The 19,464-nt window shown below is 45.7% G+C and overlaps 1 protein-coding gene across 2 annotated transcripts in view; it reads left to right on the forward strand.

Annotated features, from left to right (window-relative positions):
* The first annotated feature begins 806 nt into the window (after window positions 1–806).
* LOC115087730 (CD209 antigen-like protein C) overlaps window positions 807–19,464 on the forward strand; it is an 85,698-nt gene continuing 67,040 nt past the window's right edge. Inside the window, exons 1-2 of one of the 2 annotated variants that reach the window (XM_029595250.1) lie at window positions 807–927; window positions 3,942–4,073. In XM_029595250.1, coding sequence (XP_029451110.1) covers window positions 3,986–4,073 — 88 coding nt within the window. In that variant the 5' untranslated portion in view covers window positions 807–927; window positions 3,942–3,985. Of the gene's footprint in view, window positions 928–3,899; window positions 4,074–19,464 lie in introns of those variants that run through there. The other variant, XM_029595251.1, reaches the window with a different exon arrangement.

Raw genomic sequence — 19,464 nt, forward strand, 5'->3', positions numbered from 1 at the left:
CTAGACCAATGGCTTGTTTAGCGTTCAGTGATTCAGGCCCTCTGCAGTCTCAGCTTTCATTGATTTTTGTTCCACTAAGCTCATGGCCAGTCATTCACTGTTACCCAGCCTGGAAGGGTTATCTTCTCTCAGTCAAAAGGTCAAGACCCAAGCAGGACCATGGGAAGAGAATATGTGCACACTCTTCCGTCCTGCCAGGCCTTTTTTTCTGTTGTCTGAGAACTGGGTACGCAAGGGTCTGACGTCCCTTGTTAGTCAGGGTGAGAATCTGTTTGCTTCCTAGGACTGTTTTTCAGTACATTTTTCTTACAAATTCCTATTTCATTCAGAATTTTCCAATGTAAGTCTTTTCCAGTCATAGTTCTGTAATTTAGGATTTTTCTAATTCCCTACTTGAGTCTCTAACTCATCTATTCAATGGTCATTTAAGCACTTTTACAGTAAGAGGTCTGGCAACCTTTTCAATCTCTTTCTGGGTTTCCTGGGCTGGTGACTCATGTCACATTGCTGCAATTGTCATCTTTTTTTTCTCTGCATGCTCTTTACCCTCTCTCCCTTGGGAGAGGGTTTTCACTAGCATTTGGATATTTTTAGATTTTTCTTATGGTGAGATCTTGGCCCAGGCTGCTGCTGAGGGACACGGCCCATATCCAGAGGCAAGATGCAAGAAGATCTATGAGCTCATCTTTCTGCCAGTTACTCATCACTTTAGAGGAAGTGTTGGGGCTTGGAAAGTGGTTTTCCTTTTTGGTTGGTGAAGAGGCTTCACACTACCTCTCCTCACAGTTCAAACTGGGCTATATTAACCTGTTTTTCCAGCAACATATCTTTTCCAATAAGAGGTCATTTCAGGAGGAGTTTGGGGAGAAGAGACAAGAACTTGAAGACCCATAAGTGGAGGCTGCCCCTTTGGGACATAGGACACAGGTAGGTGAATGAAGGCTGGTTATTTGGACCTCAGGCAGGATGTTTCTGGGACTAAAGGGATCCCCTCATAATCAGGATTTCTCTGCCCATCTGGGACAGTTTACTACTAAACATAACAGCGATAAACCATCCTCCCAGGCATAGAAACATAGAAATAATGGCAGAAAAGGACCAAACAGTCTGCATTATGATAGTATCTGCTGCGCCGAGTACGTTACCCCCATGCTTATCAGTTTCCCACACCATAAAAGTCAGGGCCCTTGTTGGTTGCTGTTGAATCCAATTCCCTATTATGCCTTGCTGCTCATTGCAGAGAGCAATGTTTGAGTTGCATCAAAGTATCAGTCTTATTGGTTAAGGGTAGTAACCGCCGCATCAGCAGGTTACCCCCATACTTCTTTCCCCAGACCGTAAAAATTGGAGCCCTTGTTGGTTACTGTATGAATCCAATTCCTCTTTTCCCCCTGCCGTTGAAGCAGAGAGCAATGATGGAGTTGCAGATTAGTTTAAGGACACATACACCAAGGAAAGGAACAAGAGTCTGCAATGTGAACACCCCAGTGTGAGCACAGATGTACATTGGAAGAGTTTATCTATTTCTGAAAAATCACCCACATTGTGTTCTGTTCCCTGCAGCTGCACATACAGAGGATAGCAGCATGCATTGGTCCAGATGAAAAATCATGCATACTGTGTCTTGTTTATTCCCTGCAGCTGCACGTACAGAGGATAGCAGCATGCATTGGTCCAGATGAAAAATCATGCATATTGTGTCTTGTTTATTCCCTGCAGCTGCACGTACAGAGGATAGCAGCATGCATTGGTCCAGATGAAAAATCATGCATACTGTGTCTTGTTTATTCCCTGCAGCTGCACGTACAGAGGATAGCAGCATGCATTGGTCCAGATGAAAAATCATGCATAAAGGGGGTAATTTTCAAAGGAGTTACGCGCATAAATGTAACTACTATTGTAGCAATTTTCAAAAGCCATTTACTCACGTAAAGTGCACTTATGCGAATAAATCCTATGGACGATTCAATGGCATATATTGTAGCAATTTTCAAAAGCCCACTTACTCGAGTAAAGTGCATTTACATGCGTAAAACCCAGATTTACGCATGTAAATGCTTTTTAAAATCTGGCCCACTGTGTCTTGTTTATTCCCTGCAGCTGCACGTACAGAGGATAGCAGCAAGCATTGGTCCAGATGAAAAATCATGCATACTGTGTCTTGTTTATTCCCTGCAGCTGCACATACAGAGGATAGTAGCATGCACTAAAAAAGGAATGCACTACAGCCCCTGGGCCTTGAAGGTCAGCTTTCCCGCAATAGAAAGGACCAACACCTTGGGATAAGCATAGGGGAAAACAAGCCGATGTAGACAGCCCCCAGATATCAATGTTTTTATGGCCCTTTGGGAAACATCCAACCTGCCCCCCCCCCAAATAAAAAGGGTTCAGAGGTAATTTGGTAGGATCTAAATGCACAGAGCAAATGCAGAAAACTTTCACATTCCCCTGTGCATCATCATACAGTCTCCCCTAACCGTTACCTCTGAGACAGTACCCTGTGCATCATCATACAGTCTCCCCTAACCGTTACCTCTGAGACAGTACCTGGAGTTCATCTATAGCCTGCTCAGTGGCAGCTGAATCCACACCCATAGGGACACCATTCACTAATATTGCCCGGGAGAAGTTATCTCCTTCAACGCTATACCAATTTTCAACACCAATACATCCTTACCATCCATTTTTCCCAATCTGCCAGTCCTGTTCACAACTAAAATAAATGAAAATTATCAAAATCCCAGTAGTGCCTCCAAAAATGTATATAACGCCCCTGTGCTCAATTATCGTGTGGAGGTATTCCTGGGTCTGGGACCGACCCGGCAGGAGCCCTCCTCAGCCAGACTCCATTGGTCCTCGTGTTCTTGGTGCCTGGTGCATCCATCTGGGGAAGGTGTTAGTGGCTGGGACGACCCTCCCTTTACCCCAGGAAAACAGATGAACCTGTGAACAGTACAGATTATGAACATTTCTACATGACTATATACATCTCCACAGGATATCAAACAGCACATTTATAGTAACATAGTAATGACGACAGAAAAAGACCATCGACCCATGCAGTCTGCCTGGCAAGTTTCTCATATTAGTAATATCTACTCATGGATATTAGTCTCAGACTATGCAGCTATGTACATTGCTACAAGAAGGCATGCACATTTAGCTGTTTGGGGATGTCAGGTCCACACAGAATTCCACCAGATAGAAAAAGAGGGAATTTTTGCATTCACAAAAACTGTTATCTTCCTCCCTTTACCCCCAAATCTCACCCATGAGAAGAAATGCAAATGTATTGATGGGTGCAGCTGGTCATGGGGGGCGTCCGTTGTGTCCTAACTGCTGCTGCCATCTCCTTGGCTCCTTAGCGATAGGTCTGTGCTCGCCTGGCGGACCTGAGTTTGCCTCCTGATCTGTCACTGGGGTCCATGCCTTCCTGGGGGACACAACTTTGCCTCCTGCTGTCCAAAACGTCTGGCTACCCCGTGCTCACTGATGTTAGGGCTGCAATTATGGATGCTCTGTACAGGTTACCTCGGACTTTGTGGAAGCCTAACACTATCATCCCTCCACGCTCTACCCATTCATTGCCTTGTGATCTCCCCTCTTTCATCCCCCCCCAAAGTTCCATACGACTGAGCAAATACTCAGGCCCCCTCCCCATCTGCTGACGCACTTGCACTATTGTCCCAAGCATATTTAAATCTACCCCTCCCCCGGCAACACTGCACACTGTCTCCCTAGTTAGGCAACCCATGAAATAGCTCACTGGAGAGGTACGCAACTCCTTCCTTAACAGATCTACGTGATATGCATGACTTGTTTATTCCTAGGAAGGGGGCACGCCTTCCTTGCTTTTGATAGTATTTTGCTGAGTCAATGAAACAATATTATTTCGGGGATGTGTGACTGGGTGGCTTCTAACCTGATTTCCTTTTCTTTAGAAAAGCAAACTTCTCCTTTCGTTGATTCGAGTTAACAACAATACATGGAGAAAGAGTTTGACTGTGGGAATATCTACTTAACCGGGGAGATGGAAGGAGAAGAGCAAGCCATGCAATCACCTTCAAAATTAGGTAGGTGTGAAACCTCCTAGGGATACCTGCATCCTCTGTAGTCTGCAAACAGATGCTGTCTAAAGGAGCCCTGCCTCCTCTGTAATCTGAAATCAGATGCTGTCTAAAGGAGAGCTGCCTCCTCTGTAATCTGAAATCAGATGCTGTCTAAAGGAGAGCTGCCTCCTCTGTAATCTGAAATCAGATGCTGTCTAAAGGAGAGCTGCCTCCTCTGTAATCTGAAATCAGATGCTGTCTAAAGGAGACCTGTCTCCTCTGTAATCTGAAATCAGATGCTGTCTAAAGGAGACCTGCCTCCTCTGTAGTCTGAAATCAGATGCTGTCTAAAGGAGACCTGCCTCCTCTGTAATCTGAAATCAGATGCTGTCTAAAGGAGACCTGCCTCCCCTATAATCTGAAATCAGATGCTGTCTAAAGGAGACCTGGCTCCTCTGTGGTCTGAAATCAGATGCTGTCTAAAGGAGACCTGCCTCCTCTGTATTCTGAAATCAGATGCTGTGTAAAGGAGACCTGCCTCCCCTATAATCTGAAATCAGATGCTGTCTAAAGGAGACCTGCCTCCCGGTAATCTGAAATCAGATGCTGTCTAAAGGAGATCTGCCTCCTCTCTAATCTGAAATCAGATGCTGTCTAAAGGAGACCTGCCTCCCCTATAATCTGAAATCATATGCCGTCTAAAGGAGACCTGCCTCCTCTGTAATCTGAAATCAGATGCCATCTAAAGGAGACCTGCCTCCTCTGTAATCTGAAATCAGATGCTGTCTAAAGAAGACCTGCCTCCTCTGTAATCTGAAATCAGATGCTGTCTAAAGGAGACCTGCAACCTCTGTAATCTGAAATCAGATGCTGTCTAAAGGAGACCTGCCTCCTCTCTAATCTGAAATCAGATGCTGTCTAAAGGAGACCTGCCTCCCCTATAATCTGAAATCAGATGCCGTCTAAAGGAGACCTGCCTCCTCTGTAATCTGAAATCAGATGCCGTCTAAAGGAGACCTGCCTCCTCTGTAATCTGAAATCAGATGCTGTCTAAAGGAGACCTGCCTCCTCTGTAATCTGAAATCAGATGCCTTCTAAAGGAGACCTGCCTCCTCTGTAATCTGAAATCAGATGCCGTCTAAAGGAGACCTGCCTCCTCTGTAATCTGAAATCAGATGCCGTCTAAAGGAGACCTGCCTCCCGGTAATCTGAAATCAGATGCTGTCTAAAGGAGACCTGCCTCCTCTGTAATCTGAAATCAGATGCCGTCTAAAGGAGACCTGCCTCCTCTGTAATCTGAAATCAGATGCCGTCTAAAGGAGACCTGCCTCCCGGTAATCTGAAATCAGATGCTGTCTAAAGGAGACCTGCCTCCTCTGTAATCTGAAATCAGATGCTGTCTAAAGGAGACCTGCCTCCCCTATAATCTGAAATCAGATGCTGTCTAAAGGAGAGCTGCCTCCCCTATAATCTGAAATCAGATGCTGTCTAAAGGAGACCTGCCTCCCGGTAATCTGAAATCAGATGCTGTCTAAAGGAGACCTGCCTCCTCTGTAATCTGAAATCAGATGCTGTCTAAAGGAGACCTGCCTCCTCTGTAATCTGAAATCAGATGCTGTCTAAAGGAGACCTGCCTCCTCTGTAATCTGAAATCAGATGCTGTCTAAAGGAGACTTGCCTCCCGGTAATCTGAAATCAGATGCTGTGTAAAGGAGACCTGCCTCCCCTATAATCTGAAATCAGATGCTGTCTAAAGGAGAGCTGCCTCCCCTATAATCTGAAATCAGATGCTGTCTAAAGGAGACCTGCCTCCTCTGTAATCTGAAATCAGATGCTGTCTAAAGGAGACCTGCCTCCTCTGTAGTCTGAAATCAGATGCTGTCTAAAGGAGACCTGCCTCCTCTGTAATCTGAAATCAGATGCTGTCTAAAGGAGACCTGGCTCCTCTGTAGTCTGAAATCAGATGCTGTCTAAAGGAGACCTGCCTCCTCTGTAATCTGAAATCAGATGCTGTCTAAAGGAGACCTGCCTCCTCTGTAATCTGAAATCAGATGCTGTCTAAAGGAGACCTGCCTCCTCTGTAATCTGAAATCAGATGCTGTCTAAAAGAGACCTGCCTCCCCTATAATCTGAAATCAGATGCTGTCCAAAGGAGACCTCCTCCCCTATAATCTGAAATCAGATGCTGTCTAAAGGAGACCTGCCTCCTCTGTAGTCTAAAATCAGATGCTGTCTAAAGGAGACCTGCCTCCTCTGTAATCTGAAATCAGATGCTGTCTAAAGGAGAGCTGCCTCCCCTATAATCTGAAATCAGATGCTGTCTAAAGGAGAGCTGCCTCCCCTATAATCTGAAATCAGATGCTGTCCAAAGGAGACCTGCCTCCTCTGTAATCTGAAATCAGATGCTGTCTAAAGGAGACCTGCCTCCTCTGTAATCTGAAATCAGATGCTGTCTAAAGGAGATCTGCCTCCTCTGTAATCTGAAATCAGATGCTGTCTAAAAGAGACCTGCCTCCCCTATAATCTGAAATCAGTAGCTGTCTAAAGGAGACCTGCCTCCTCTGTAGTCTAAAATCAGATGCTGTCTAAAGGAGACCTGCCTCCTCTGTAATCTGAAATCAGATGCTGTCTAAAGGAGACTTGCCTCCCGGTAATCTGAAATCAGATGCTGTCTAAAGGAGACTTGCCTCCCGGTAATCTGAAATCAGATGCTGTCTAAAGGAGACCTGCCTCCTCTGTAATCTGAAATCAGATGCTGTCTAAAGGAGACCTGCCTCCCGGTAATCTGAAATCAGATGCTGTCTAAAGGAGACCTGCCTCCTCTCTAATCTGAAATCAGATGCCTTCTAAAAGAGACCTGCCTCCTCTGTGATCTGAAATCAGATGCTGTCTAAAGGAGACCTGCCTCCTCTGTGATCTGAAATCAGATGCTGTCTAAAGGAGACCTGCCTCCCCTATAATCTGAAATCAGATGCTGTCTAAAGGAGACCTGCCTCCCCTATAATCTGAAATCAGATGCTGTCCAAAGGAGACCTGCCTCCCCTATAACCTGAAATCAGATGCTGTCTAAAGGAGACCTGCCTTCCCTATAATCTGAAATCAGATGCTGTCTAAAGGAGACCTACTTTCTCCACAGCCTGAAGTCAGACACTGTCTAATGGAGACCAGCCCCGAAACCTGTCAAAAAAGTGTAAATCACATGTGTGTGTGCGTGTGTGTGTGTGATTGGGCAGGGAATATCTGGGATGCAAAACTGTTGAAAAGTCTAACTGGTGGTCTTTGATTTGCTAAGATCTCGTAAGACAGTTCTGTGTCTGATGAGAGATCCTAGGGAGGCTCCATGCACACTCTGATTCTGTGTAACGGATGACAGTGCCGAGTCTGATATCACACTTTAATCAGGAAGATTATTCATTTCTCTTGCTGGAAGTATGTTACAATGAACACAAAATCGCCGGCCTTTAATTGTGTAAGTCTTAGCCAAGCTCAGTTTTTGCTGAACGTCTTCTCTCCTCCCCCATGCACACAGACACTACCTTTGGGTAGCAGGAGTGCATCCAGTGCTCCACTTACTCACTGTCCAGGATCTGAAGGAGCAATAAAAACAATATTAAAACATAAAGGAGACCTGCCTCCTCCACAGCCTGAGACCAAACAGGAGGATCCTGCTTCTGCTTGCCTTAGGGCCATGTGCTGGCACAGCTTGAAAGGGGCACTGCTCTGGCACTCTCAGTCTTAAATCCAGCCCTGACACCATTTCAAAGGCCCCACACTGATTTTCATTCCTGGTATTCTCACTGGGCCTGGCACCAGCCAAAGGACCTGAAGCGAGAGGAGGACTGGAGATTGGGTGTAGGGAGCAGAAGAGAAAGCAGGCAGAAAGGGGTATGGTGGGGGGAGTAGGAGGGAGAGCACTCAGGATGGGGCCAAGATGGGTGAGGAGGGAGAGATGTCAGGATGGGGGTGAGGAGGGAGAGATCTCAGGATGGGGCCATGGGGATTTGGGGTTGGAGTGAGAGAACCTGGGAAGAGGCCATGACAAAGGAGGAATGGGAAAATAGAAAAGGAACGCCAGGAGGTAGGTGGGGGAAAACATGGGAAGGTTAGAGGAGGGCAGCACGGAGGTTAGGAGAAGGAGCGTTGCGAGGCTCGCATCCTGTTTCTACGTCCTCATGGTAGCTCAGGAGCCACTGGCTTTTAAGGGGGTCGGATGGGCCACCTCCCACTTTAAAAACACAAGGGCTGTGAATACTGAGAGAAGAGTCGGGGTGGCAGGGGGGGGTCCTCTGAAATGGTTCTTGGGAGGACTAAACATTAAACTAAAGAGGTTAGGGCTTTTCAGCTTGGAGAAGAGGGGGGATATGATAGAGGTGTTTAAAATCATGAGAGGTCTTGAACGAGTAGATGTGAATCGGTTATTTACACTTTCGGTTAATAGAAGGACTAGGGGGCACTCCATGAAGTTAGTAAGCAGCACATTTAAAACTAATCGGAGAAAATTCTTTTTCTCTCAACGCACAATTAAACTCTGGAATTTATTGCCAGAGGATGTGGTTAGTGCAGTTAGTGTAGCTGGGTTTAAAAAAAGTTTGGATAAGTTTTTGGAGAAATCCATTAATTGCCATTAATCAAAATGACTTAGGGAATAGCCACTGCTATTAATTGCATCAGTAGCATGGGATCTACTTAGTGTTTGGGTACTTGTCAGGTACTCGCGGCCTGGATTGGCCACTGTTGGAAACAGGATGCTGGGCTTGATGGACCCTTGGTCTGACCCAGCATGGTAATTTCTTATGTTCTTATTTCTTAACTCGCAACTGCAGAAAAAGAAATAGTGAGAGCCAAGAGCATTCGACAAATCTGTAGCAAAAGGAAAAACCGATGGAGGGGTGGGACGGAGGCCGCTCAGTGTTTGCAGTGAAGAAATGAAGTGTTCCTCAGAGGAGACCTCACGGAGGCACCAGGCTAAGACACAGGGGGAACTTGTGACGCGTGAAGACTGCAGAAGCCCTTCGCTCAGGGTATTTATAGAAGAAGAGGAAGATGAATTTCCAGAGGCAGGATACGGAGCAGAAATGATTGCGAAATTATCATACAGCAGGAAGAGCCTGAAGCACATACAGCAATGGGAAGAGATAAGGCACTGCAGCCCCCAGGTCAGAAGGAGCTCCAGGAAGTGCTGACGGTGCCCCTCATAGCTCTGGGCACGTGGCCTTGAAGAGAGCAAGAAGAAAGAAACCCTGCAGGCATTTCATTTTCCCATCCCCTCTGTCACGCAAGAGCAAAGCAGCCCTGGATTTTCAAACTCTGCCCGCAACCTGCCTGCTTTGAAGATTGCCCGAGTGGCTTTTTGAAGGCACTGGAGGGGAGTGGGCGACATCCCCTTACACAGAAAACTCAGGATAGGGAGAAGGCAGGCAACTACAGACCACTCTCCTCTCTCATAATATTTTGGGGTCTAAACCAGTGAGGAGCACTGAAGTACTTAGAAACATAGAAACACAGAAATGACAGCAGAAAAGGACCAAACGGTCCATCCAGTCTGCCCAGCAAGCTTATGGCAGCATCTGCCATGCAGTTCAGGTCACCCCCCCATACTTATCAGTTTCCCAGCCCATCAAAGTTAGGGCCCTTGTTGGTTGCTGTCTGAATTAAATTCATCTTTACCCCTTGCCTTTGAAGCAGAGAGCAATGTTAGAGCTGCATTAAAAATTACCAAGCTTATTGGATAAGGGTAGTTACCGCCGCACCAGCAAGTTACCCCCATGCACTCTTTTCTTCATTCCCATTCTCTAGTCTTAAGGGATTCACAGTCTTTATCCCATGCCCCTTTGGATTCTTTCACTGTTTTTGTCTTCACCCCCAAATCCGGAGGGGCAGTCCAGGCATCCATCACCCTCTCCGGGAAGAAATATTTCCTGATGTTGGTTCTGAGTCGTCCTCCCTGAAGTTTCATTTCATGACCCCTAGTTCTACTGATTTCTTTCTAATGGAAAAGATTCGAGGATCGTGCATCATTAAAACCTTTCAGGTATCTGAAGGTCTGTATCATATCTCCCCTGCACCTCCTCTCCTCCAGGGTTTATATATTAAGATCCTTCAGCCTCTCCTCATAAGTTTTCCGATACTGACCCCACACCATTTTTGTCACCCTTCTCTGGACCACCTCCATCCTGTCTCTGTCCCTTTTGAGATTCGGTCTCCAGAACTGAACACAGTACTCCAGGTGAGGCCTCACCAAGGACCTGTACAAAGACATCATCACCTCCTTTTTCTTACTGGTTATTCCTCTCTCTATGCAGCCCAGCATTTTTCTGGCTTTAGCTATCGCCTTGTCACATTGCTTCGCCAAATTCAGATCATCAGACACTATCACTCCAAGGTCCCTCTCTTGCTCCGTGCACAACAGCCCTGCACCCCCCATCACATACAGCTCTTTTGGATTACTGCACCCCAGCTGCATGACTCTGCATTTCTTGGCATTGAATCCCAGCTGCCATATCTTTGACCACTGTTCAAGCTTCCTTAAATCATGTCTCATTCTCTCTACTCCTTCTGACATATCCACTCTGTTGCAGATGTTAGTATCATCTTCAAATAGCAAACTTTACCTTCTATCCCTTCCGCAATGTCACTCACAAAGATATTGAACAGAACCAGTCCCAATACCGATCCTTGTGGCACTCCACTTAACACTGATCCAGTGGCATAACCAAAACTGATTATGTTGGGTGGGCACACGTTTATCATGGGTGGGCTGTAGGCATGCAGGTCTGAGACATAGTAGTTATATTCTTATTGACAAATAATGCCATATACTGCACCTTACAGTGGCTTTCTAAGTAGTTTGCAGCAACAGCCATTATGCATCATGCATGAAACTTTAAAATATTTTACTTCAATTATTTAAAGCACTTACTAGAATTAAAAATTCCTTATTAATCTGTATTAATTTATTTTATATTTATTGCAGTTTATAAATGCACAAGTATATCATGTAAAAAGCAAAGAAAACAAACAGATCCAATCAATCATGTAATAAAACAAAAATCAATGTATTCTTTCATGAATCCTCTTTGCAGAAAGCCAGAAATCATCATAACTACAATAAAATATCATTAATCATCAGAACGGGTGTAGAGCAGAGCTAGGACAATTTACATTACAATCAACATGAAAAAAATATTCAAATTCTGTGTCACCTCTGCAAAAAAATATCCCTCCAATGCTAAATATTTTGGGGTAGATTTTAATACGCGCGTGCGCCCGTCCTTGTGCACGCGCTTCCCGGTGCACACACATGGATGCGTGTGTGCAGCATGCGCAAGGGGGATTGTACTTTTGCGAAGTCCGCACGGCGCCGCAACTGGCACTTCCTTAATTGGAGCTGACTGGGAGGGAACTTCCCTAACCCTCTGTCTAACCTTCTTTCCCCTTCCCCTCTCCTCCCCCACCCCCTAAACCTAACCTACCTCAGCCGCTGGGCCGGCCTCCATCCCACCCCGCCCCTCCCCACCCAGAACACACCGCCTTTTCAGGCTCCGGTACTTATTCGTGTACCGGGGTTTACGTGAGTGCTGGGCCTGTTTGAAAATTAGCTCGGCGCGCGTAAGGCCCAGCCAAGCGCGGAAACCCCGGGATTTACGCGCACAGGGGTTTTAAAGTCTACCCATTTGTGAAGTAACACAAATCCCTGCAAAGAGAGAGACATTTAGAACCTTGCCATACCATACAGTCACAGAACTGACTCTCGGGATTCAAATAACAGCAACCTTATGAAAGAGCAGCAATGCAAATACTACACCAGGCCCTAAAACATTAATACACCACCTACTGGGATAACAGAACAAGCTGAACTACTACTACAGAGAAACTACACGTGAGCAGAAATACTGCACTTCAGTCTCACACACACAGGCAAAACAGAGACCGACCCTTACCTAATAAGAGACCACAAATTAGAAATGAAACATGCAGACAAAACCAAATTGTAACCCAGGGGTCACTTTAGATTCACATTTGCCTATGGCTTCTAATATGTCTTCAGTTGTAAAAAATTCATTTTACAAAATGCATCTGTTAAAACGACTAAAACCATTACTGTATCTTGACGATTTTTGTGCTGTTCTACAAGTATTAATTCTGACCGGACTAGATTATTGTAATGCACTATTTCTAGGGCTCCCTGACATTGCCCTCCCATCTACTCCAACTAACACAAATGCTTCCACCCACCCGCCTGCTTGCTAAAAGAAATATCAGAGACCATATTACTCCAACTCTTAATACCTTGCACCGGCTCCCTGTGCGGCAGCGAATCCAATACTAAATTTTAACAATTATCCCTAACCTTTGATGGTTAAAGATACTTATTTAAACAAATAAACAAGTAGAGCCAAGGTGCGTGTATTCTGCTACACCCAGGCGCAGAAAATCACAGAGTTACAGTCAACCAGTCTCCCGCCCCCTCCCCCCTGAAATTCCCTGGCCTTCGTAGCTCAATTCGGAAGAAGAGAAAAAAAAGAGAGACACAATGTCCAAGGTGATGATTATCCGGCCTGAACCATTACAAGGTCAAGTCATTCTGGATCAAGCTTTCTTATATAAACCTTCCGCTCTACCACCCGCACGCCACCTCCACTCCACAGATACACATCGCTTGCAAGGCTAGATGTAAGTAGAAGGCGTGCCGTTTCCGTCGCAGGCCCAGTCCTCTGGAATTTGGTTCCTGATTCCCTTAGGCTTCTGTCCAATCCAGAAGAGTTCAGGAAAAAACTGGAAACGTACCTGTGTCTGTGGCGTTTGGCAGGCTTCCAGCAGCTTGAGTCCATCTACCCCCCTTTCATGAGGCTTTTTTAGTTCCAGTTTATTGAGCCTTTTATGTTTGCTATAATCTGAATTTGTTTTACTACTTGTTTGATTTATTTGCTCAGTTTTAATTATGAATGTTTTACTTTGTAAACTTCTTAGACCTACACCTATTGTATAGGCGGTATATAAAAGATTTCAAATTAATAAATAAATTAAATGAAATCGAAAGCCAGAGAAACCAGACTCTGAACAGTGGAATACTGAAGAAAGAGCAAAGTACAAAAATATAAGAAATGAACATTCCCATTACTAAAATCTCCAAATTTTTTTATTTTTTTTTTACCTTTGTTGTCTGATCTTTGTATTTTTCTAATCAGTTGGTCCTGGTCTGTTTTTTCCCACTTTTCCCTTGTCAGTCTCTTCCTAATTTCTTTTCAGGGTCTCTTTTCTCGATGTTTCTTCTCTTACTGTATTCTTCCCTTCCTCCCTCTCACACACACACACACTTAAACACAAGCTCTGTCTCTCACATGCTCTCCCCCCTAAGCTCACACATTCTCTACACATACACACACACACACACATGCACACACATAAGTTCTCACTCTCACATGCTCTACCACAACAACAAGCTCTCACTCTCTCAACCCCCCGCCCCCCCCCCCCCCCCCCATCTCCCATTCTCTCACACACGGATGCACATCCAGGCTCCCATTCTCACCCTCAGACAGATGCACACTCAGGCTCCATTTCTCACTCACATACATACATGCCAAGGCTACCATTCTCATGCTCCCCCCCCACACACACACACCCCAGGCTCCAATTATAACCACCCCACATACATTAAACCTCCCATTCTCATCCACACACACATGGAGGTCTTTTTAATAGGCACAGCCAAATTCCTACTTCCACCACTACAGGGGATGGGATCCCTCAATGGCCTTTCTGCTCCGACCCTCCTCTTTGCCGTTGTGGGAATGGGAACCCATGACGGCATTTCAGCTCCAATCCTCTTCTTCACCATCACAGGGATGGGATTCTGCGACAGCACTGCTGCTCCAGGCTCCAGCCCTTTTCCAGGTCAGACAGTCTTGGTTGGGTGGGCCTCAGCTCAAAGTGGGTGGGCCATGGACCACCCAGGCCCACTCGTGATTACGCCACTACACTGTTCTCTCTTCAGAATAGGTTCCATTTACCATTACACATTGTCTCCTATCAGTCAACCAGTTTGAAATTCACACCATCAAATTGGTGCTCATTCCCAAGATTCTCATTTTATTCACGAGCCTCCTATGTGGGACCCTATCAAAAGCTTTGCTGAAATACAAGTAGATCACATCTAGCGCTCTTCCTCAATCCAATTCTCTAGTGACCCAATCAAAAAAATCAATCAGATTTGTCTGACAGGATCTTCCCCTGGTGAATCCATGCTGCCTTGGATCCAGCAACTTATTGGATTGTAAATAGTTCTCTATCCTTTCCTTCAGCAGCGTCTCCATTAATTTTCCCACCACCGAGGTGACGCTAACTGGCTTGTAGTTTCCAGCCTCCTCTCTGTTCTCACTCTTGTGAAGTGGAACCACTCTTCTCCAGACTTGTGGCACCACTCCTGTTTCCAGGGATCTATTGAACAGGTCACACTGCGGACCTGCCAGCACATCTCTGAGCTCCCCCAGTATCATGGGATGAAACCTCATCTGGACCCATGGCCTTGCCACTTTCAGTTTTCTTAGTTCTTCCCATACATTCTCTTCTGTAAATGGAGTTTCATCTACTCCTCCCCATCTACGGTCTTGTCAACCAGCGACGGTCCTTCTCCAGGGTCTTCTTTAGTGAACACCGAATTGCAGTATTTGTTTAATATTTCGGCCATTTCTTTGGCTCTCTCCACACATTGCTCCTTGTCACCTTTCAATTTCACTATACCACTTCAGGCCTCCCTTCTTTCACTGATGTATCTGAGAAATGTTTTGTCTCCTCTACCTCTTTGGCAATCCTTTCTTCCACCTGACCTTTTACTTTCTTGATTGCTTTCTTCATCTCCCTCAGTTTCACCAGGTATTCTTCCCTGTGTTCCTCTTTTTGGGATCCTTTATACTTCTTGAACGCTGTTCTTTTTGCCTTTAATTTTTCAGTCACCTCCTTTGAGAACCAGATAGGTTTCTTTTTCCTCTTACATTTGATTACTTTTCCAACATATGGATTTGTTGCCTTTGTATTAGCTCCTCTTAATTTGGCCCACTGCTGTTCCACCTCACCTGTTTTCTCCCAGTCTTCCAGTTCTTCCTCCCGCTGCATCCCCACTTTGACAAAATCCGTATTTGTGAAATTCAAAATGTGGGTCTTTGTGCGTCTTCTCTGTATCTTATTTGTGATATTGAACCATTCTGTCTGATGATCACTGGTGCTCAGGTGGGCACCTACATGGACCTTAGAGACATTATCCCTGTTAGTGAGCACCAGGTCGAGTATCACTCCCTCCCTCATGGGTTCCATTACCATTTGTTTGAGCAGAGCCCCTTGTAGGTTATCCACCATCTCTCTACTTCTGGTAGATTCCGCAGAAGGGATTCTCCAGTCCACAGCTGGCAGATTAAAATCTCCAACGAGCAACATTTCTCCCTTCTTTCCCACCTTTTGGATGTTCTCGATCAGGTCTCTGTCTAGTTCTTTCGTTTGAGTCAGAGGCCTGTAAAGCACTCCAGTAAAAATGGATGCACCATCATCTTTTTTTAGGATGGAACATAATGCTTCTTCTCTACCCCACATTCCTTGCAGTTCAAGGGATGTGGGGTAGATATTGTTTTTGACATAAAGAGCTACTCCTCCCCCTTTTCTGTCCTCTCTATCCTTCCTTAGCAAGTTATAACCCGGGATGGCTGCATACCAATCATGAGACTCAGTGAACCATGTCTCCCTAACTGCAACAATGTCTAATTCTGCCTCCACCATTAGAAACCTGCGGGTCTGGGATTTTGTTGCCCAGATTACGAGCATTTGTAGTCATAGCTTTCTGTTGTTTTAACTGATTGATTTTGTTACTTTCCCTTCCCACTTCCTGTATTGCTTGGGGGTGACATGCCAAATGAACAGGCCATCTCCTGCCACCCCCGCTCCCTAGTTTAAATGCCTAATAATGCATAATCTGAATTTCCCACTTAGCATCCTCTTTCCTGCCATAGAGAAATGGAGACCTTCCTTACCAAATAATCTGTTACTGCTCCCATACATGGCCCCAGCCTCCAATGTATCCAAAACCACTTTCCTTATCACAGGTTTTGAAATTATCTATATGGCATAACCTTTCCTTGATCTGGTAATACGTCTGAAAAGGCAATAGTCTTTGGTGTGTGTCTAATCTTCTCCCCTAGATTCTGGAGATCTTCCTGTACCTTCATTGGTTCACAGATGGATGATAACATTGATATCAGCGTTCTTACTTTCTTCTATAATTGCACTGACCACCTGGTTTGCATTTCTATTAGTTGAGCATGCTGGAATGCATTTAACCATTGTGTCCCCATCAAAATGAGCTCCCAAATTGGTTCCTCTGATGACTGAATCTCCCAGAAGAAGCAGCTTTCTTTTATGCCATTTGACCATGTTGGAGGGTTTCTGAGTGCATTGGGTGACTACTTCCCCTTCATGTTCTCTTGCTGTGGCTTCTTCATTTCCCAAAGCAGAAAAAGCATTATGTAAGGGTAACAGTGGGGAGAGTGTCTCTTCTTCACAGGCCTTATTCTGCCAGTGTCCACTGTAATCCAGTTATTCCCAGGATTCTGAATCTTGGCTGCCTGTCTTCTCTGTGGGAGTGAGGGTGGGTATTCAGGATGCTGTCCAGTTAGGGAGATTGAGTGTCCTATAGTCGCATGTCTTAAGAGCATAAGAACATAAGAAGTTGCTATACTGGTTCAGATCAAAGGTCTGTCAAGCCCAGTATCCTGTTTCCAACAGTGGCCAATCCAGGCTACAGGTACCTGGCAAGTACCAAAACACTAAGTAGATCCCATGCTACTGATGCTAGTAATGTGGTTCGTGCAGTTAGTATAGCTGTGTTTAAAAAAGGATTGGATAAGTTCTTGGAGGAGAAGTCCATTACCTGCTATTAAGTTCACTTAGAGAATAGCCACTGCCATTAGCAATGGTTACATGGAATAGACTTAGTTTTTGGGTACTTGCCAGGTTCTTATGGCCTGGATTGGCCACTGTTGGAAACAGGATGCTGGGCTTGATGGACCCTTGGTCTGACCCAGTATGGCATTTTCTTATGTTCTTATGTTCTTATGTAGCTATTCTCTAAGACAACTTGATTAATGGCAGTTAATGGACTTCTCCTCCAAGAACTTATCCAAACCTTTTTTAAACTCAGCTACAGTAACTGCACTAACCAAACCTCTGGCAACAAATTCCAGAGTTTAATTGTGTGTTGAGTGAAAAAGAATGCTCTCCGATTTGTTTTAAATGTGCTACATACTAACTTCATGGAGTTTCTCAGGTAGGGGGGAGAGGTGCCCCATGGTAGGCTGTTTCTCAGGTAGGGTGGCGTGGTGCTCCATGGTGGGCCATTTCTCATGTAGGGTGAAACGATCCCCCTGTGAAGGGCAGATTCTCACTTAGGGAGAAGCAGTCCCCCCATGGCATGCTGTTCCTCAGGTAGGGTGGAGCGGGCCACTATGGTGGGCTGTTTCTTACTGGAGAAGGAGAGGTTTTGCATGCTGGGCTGCTTTTTCACACTTTTACCCCACGTCCTGACTGCTATCCTACACCTGTGGGTCTGCTTGAATTCTCCATCTCTAGTACTTACCTTCCCGAGCATCGCTCTCTCACCTACAGTGGCATACAGGCCTCCTCTCTGGTGGCTACTAGAAGGAGCTCCAAAAGCAGCCCTGTGCCAGCATCGGAAAAGGTGTAAGTGAGCCTTTCCTCACTGCTAATAATATCCCCGATCAGCAACTGTGTGCCGGAGGTACCTAAGCTATGCACGTAAACACACATCTTAGCAGGGACAGTGCTACAGTAATGGGAGTTAAGCCATACTATACACACAGCTTAGCAGGATCAGTGCTACAGTAACTGAAGGATGAACCACACTATAAACGCAGCTTAGCAGGGACAGTGAAACAATAACAGGAGTTAAGCCACACTACACACAGTTTGGCAGGAAGAGTGCTACAGTAACGGGAGTTCAGCCACACTATACACAGCTTAGCAGGAACAGTGCTACAGCAAAGGGAGCTCAGCCACACTATACACACAGCTTAACAGGTATAGTGCTACAGTAACAGGAGCTCAGCCACACTATACACACAGCTTAACAGGAACAGTGCTACAGTAACTGAAGGATCAGCCACACTACACACACAGCTTAGCAGGGACAGTGCTACAGTAACTGAAGGATCAGCCACACTATACACAGAGCTTAACAGGTACAGTGCTACAGATCCAGGAGATGCATATTCAATCACTGTCCGCTTAGCAAAGTTAACCAGATAAATGGATGCAGCTCACTCTGGACTTATAGTCAGTGGTCAAGCCATAGTATTGAAGACAGCCTGCTAACTTTAGGACAGGTCTTTGGACCAGCCAAACTTAGCTGGGTAAATCAACTCCTCCCAGGTATGCCCCTGCAATGCCCATAGCTTAGGTGGGTAGAATATAGCTGGATAAGTGCCCAAATATTAATTTGACTGGCTAACCTTAGTTACCCTATGAAATGCTTTTGAATATTGACCTCCTCAATTCTAACTCCAGTAATGGCACGATCAATTAAACGCATCTAAAGGAAAGATACTGCCATTCCTTGAAACAAGTAGCACACAGGATACCAGACAACATAGTAACATGGAGGAATATTCAAAAGATACAGAATTACAGCCCGAGGAGCAGGCAGGTCTCCTTTATACAGGGCTCAAAATTGCAGCTAAAGAAGGAGGCAGGTCTCCTTTACACAGGGCACAGGATTACAGCCTGAAGAGGGAGCAGGTCTCCTTTATACAGGACACAGGATTACAGCCTGAGGAGGGAGCAGGTCTCCTTTATAAAGGGCACAGGATTACAGCCTGAGGAGGGAGCAGGTCTCCTTTACACAGGGCACAGGATTACAGCCTGAGGAGGGAGCAGGTCTCCTTTATACAGGGCACAGGATTACAGCCTGAGGAGGGAGCAGGTCTCCTATACACAGGGCACAGGATTATAACCTGAGGAGGCAGGTCTCCTTTACACAGGGTACAGGATTACAGCCTGAGGAGGAGGCAGGTCTCCTTTATAAAGGGCACAGGATTACAGCCTGAGGAGGGGGCGGTTCTCCTTTACACAGGGCACAGGATTACAGCCTGAGGAGGGAGCAGGTCTCCTTTATAAAGGGCACAGGATTACAGCCTGAGGAGGGAGCAGGTCTCCTTTATACAGGACACAGGATTACAGCCTGAGGAGGGAGCAGGTCTCCTTTATAAAGGGCACAGGATTACAGCCTGAGGAGGGAGCAGGTCTCCTTTATACAGGGCACAGGATTACAGCCTGAGGAGGGAGCAGGTCTCCTTTACACAGGGCACAGGATTACAGCCTGAGGAGGGAGCAGGTCTCCTTTATACAGGGCACA

Source organism: Rhinatrema bivittatum, chromosome 3 (assembly GCF_901001135.1).
Source record: "Rhinatrema bivittatum chromosome 3, aRhiBiv1.1, whole genome shotgun sequence".
NCBI lineage: Eukaryota > Metazoa > Chordata > Amphibia > Gymnophiona > Rhinatrematidae > Rhinatrema > Rhinatrema bivittatum.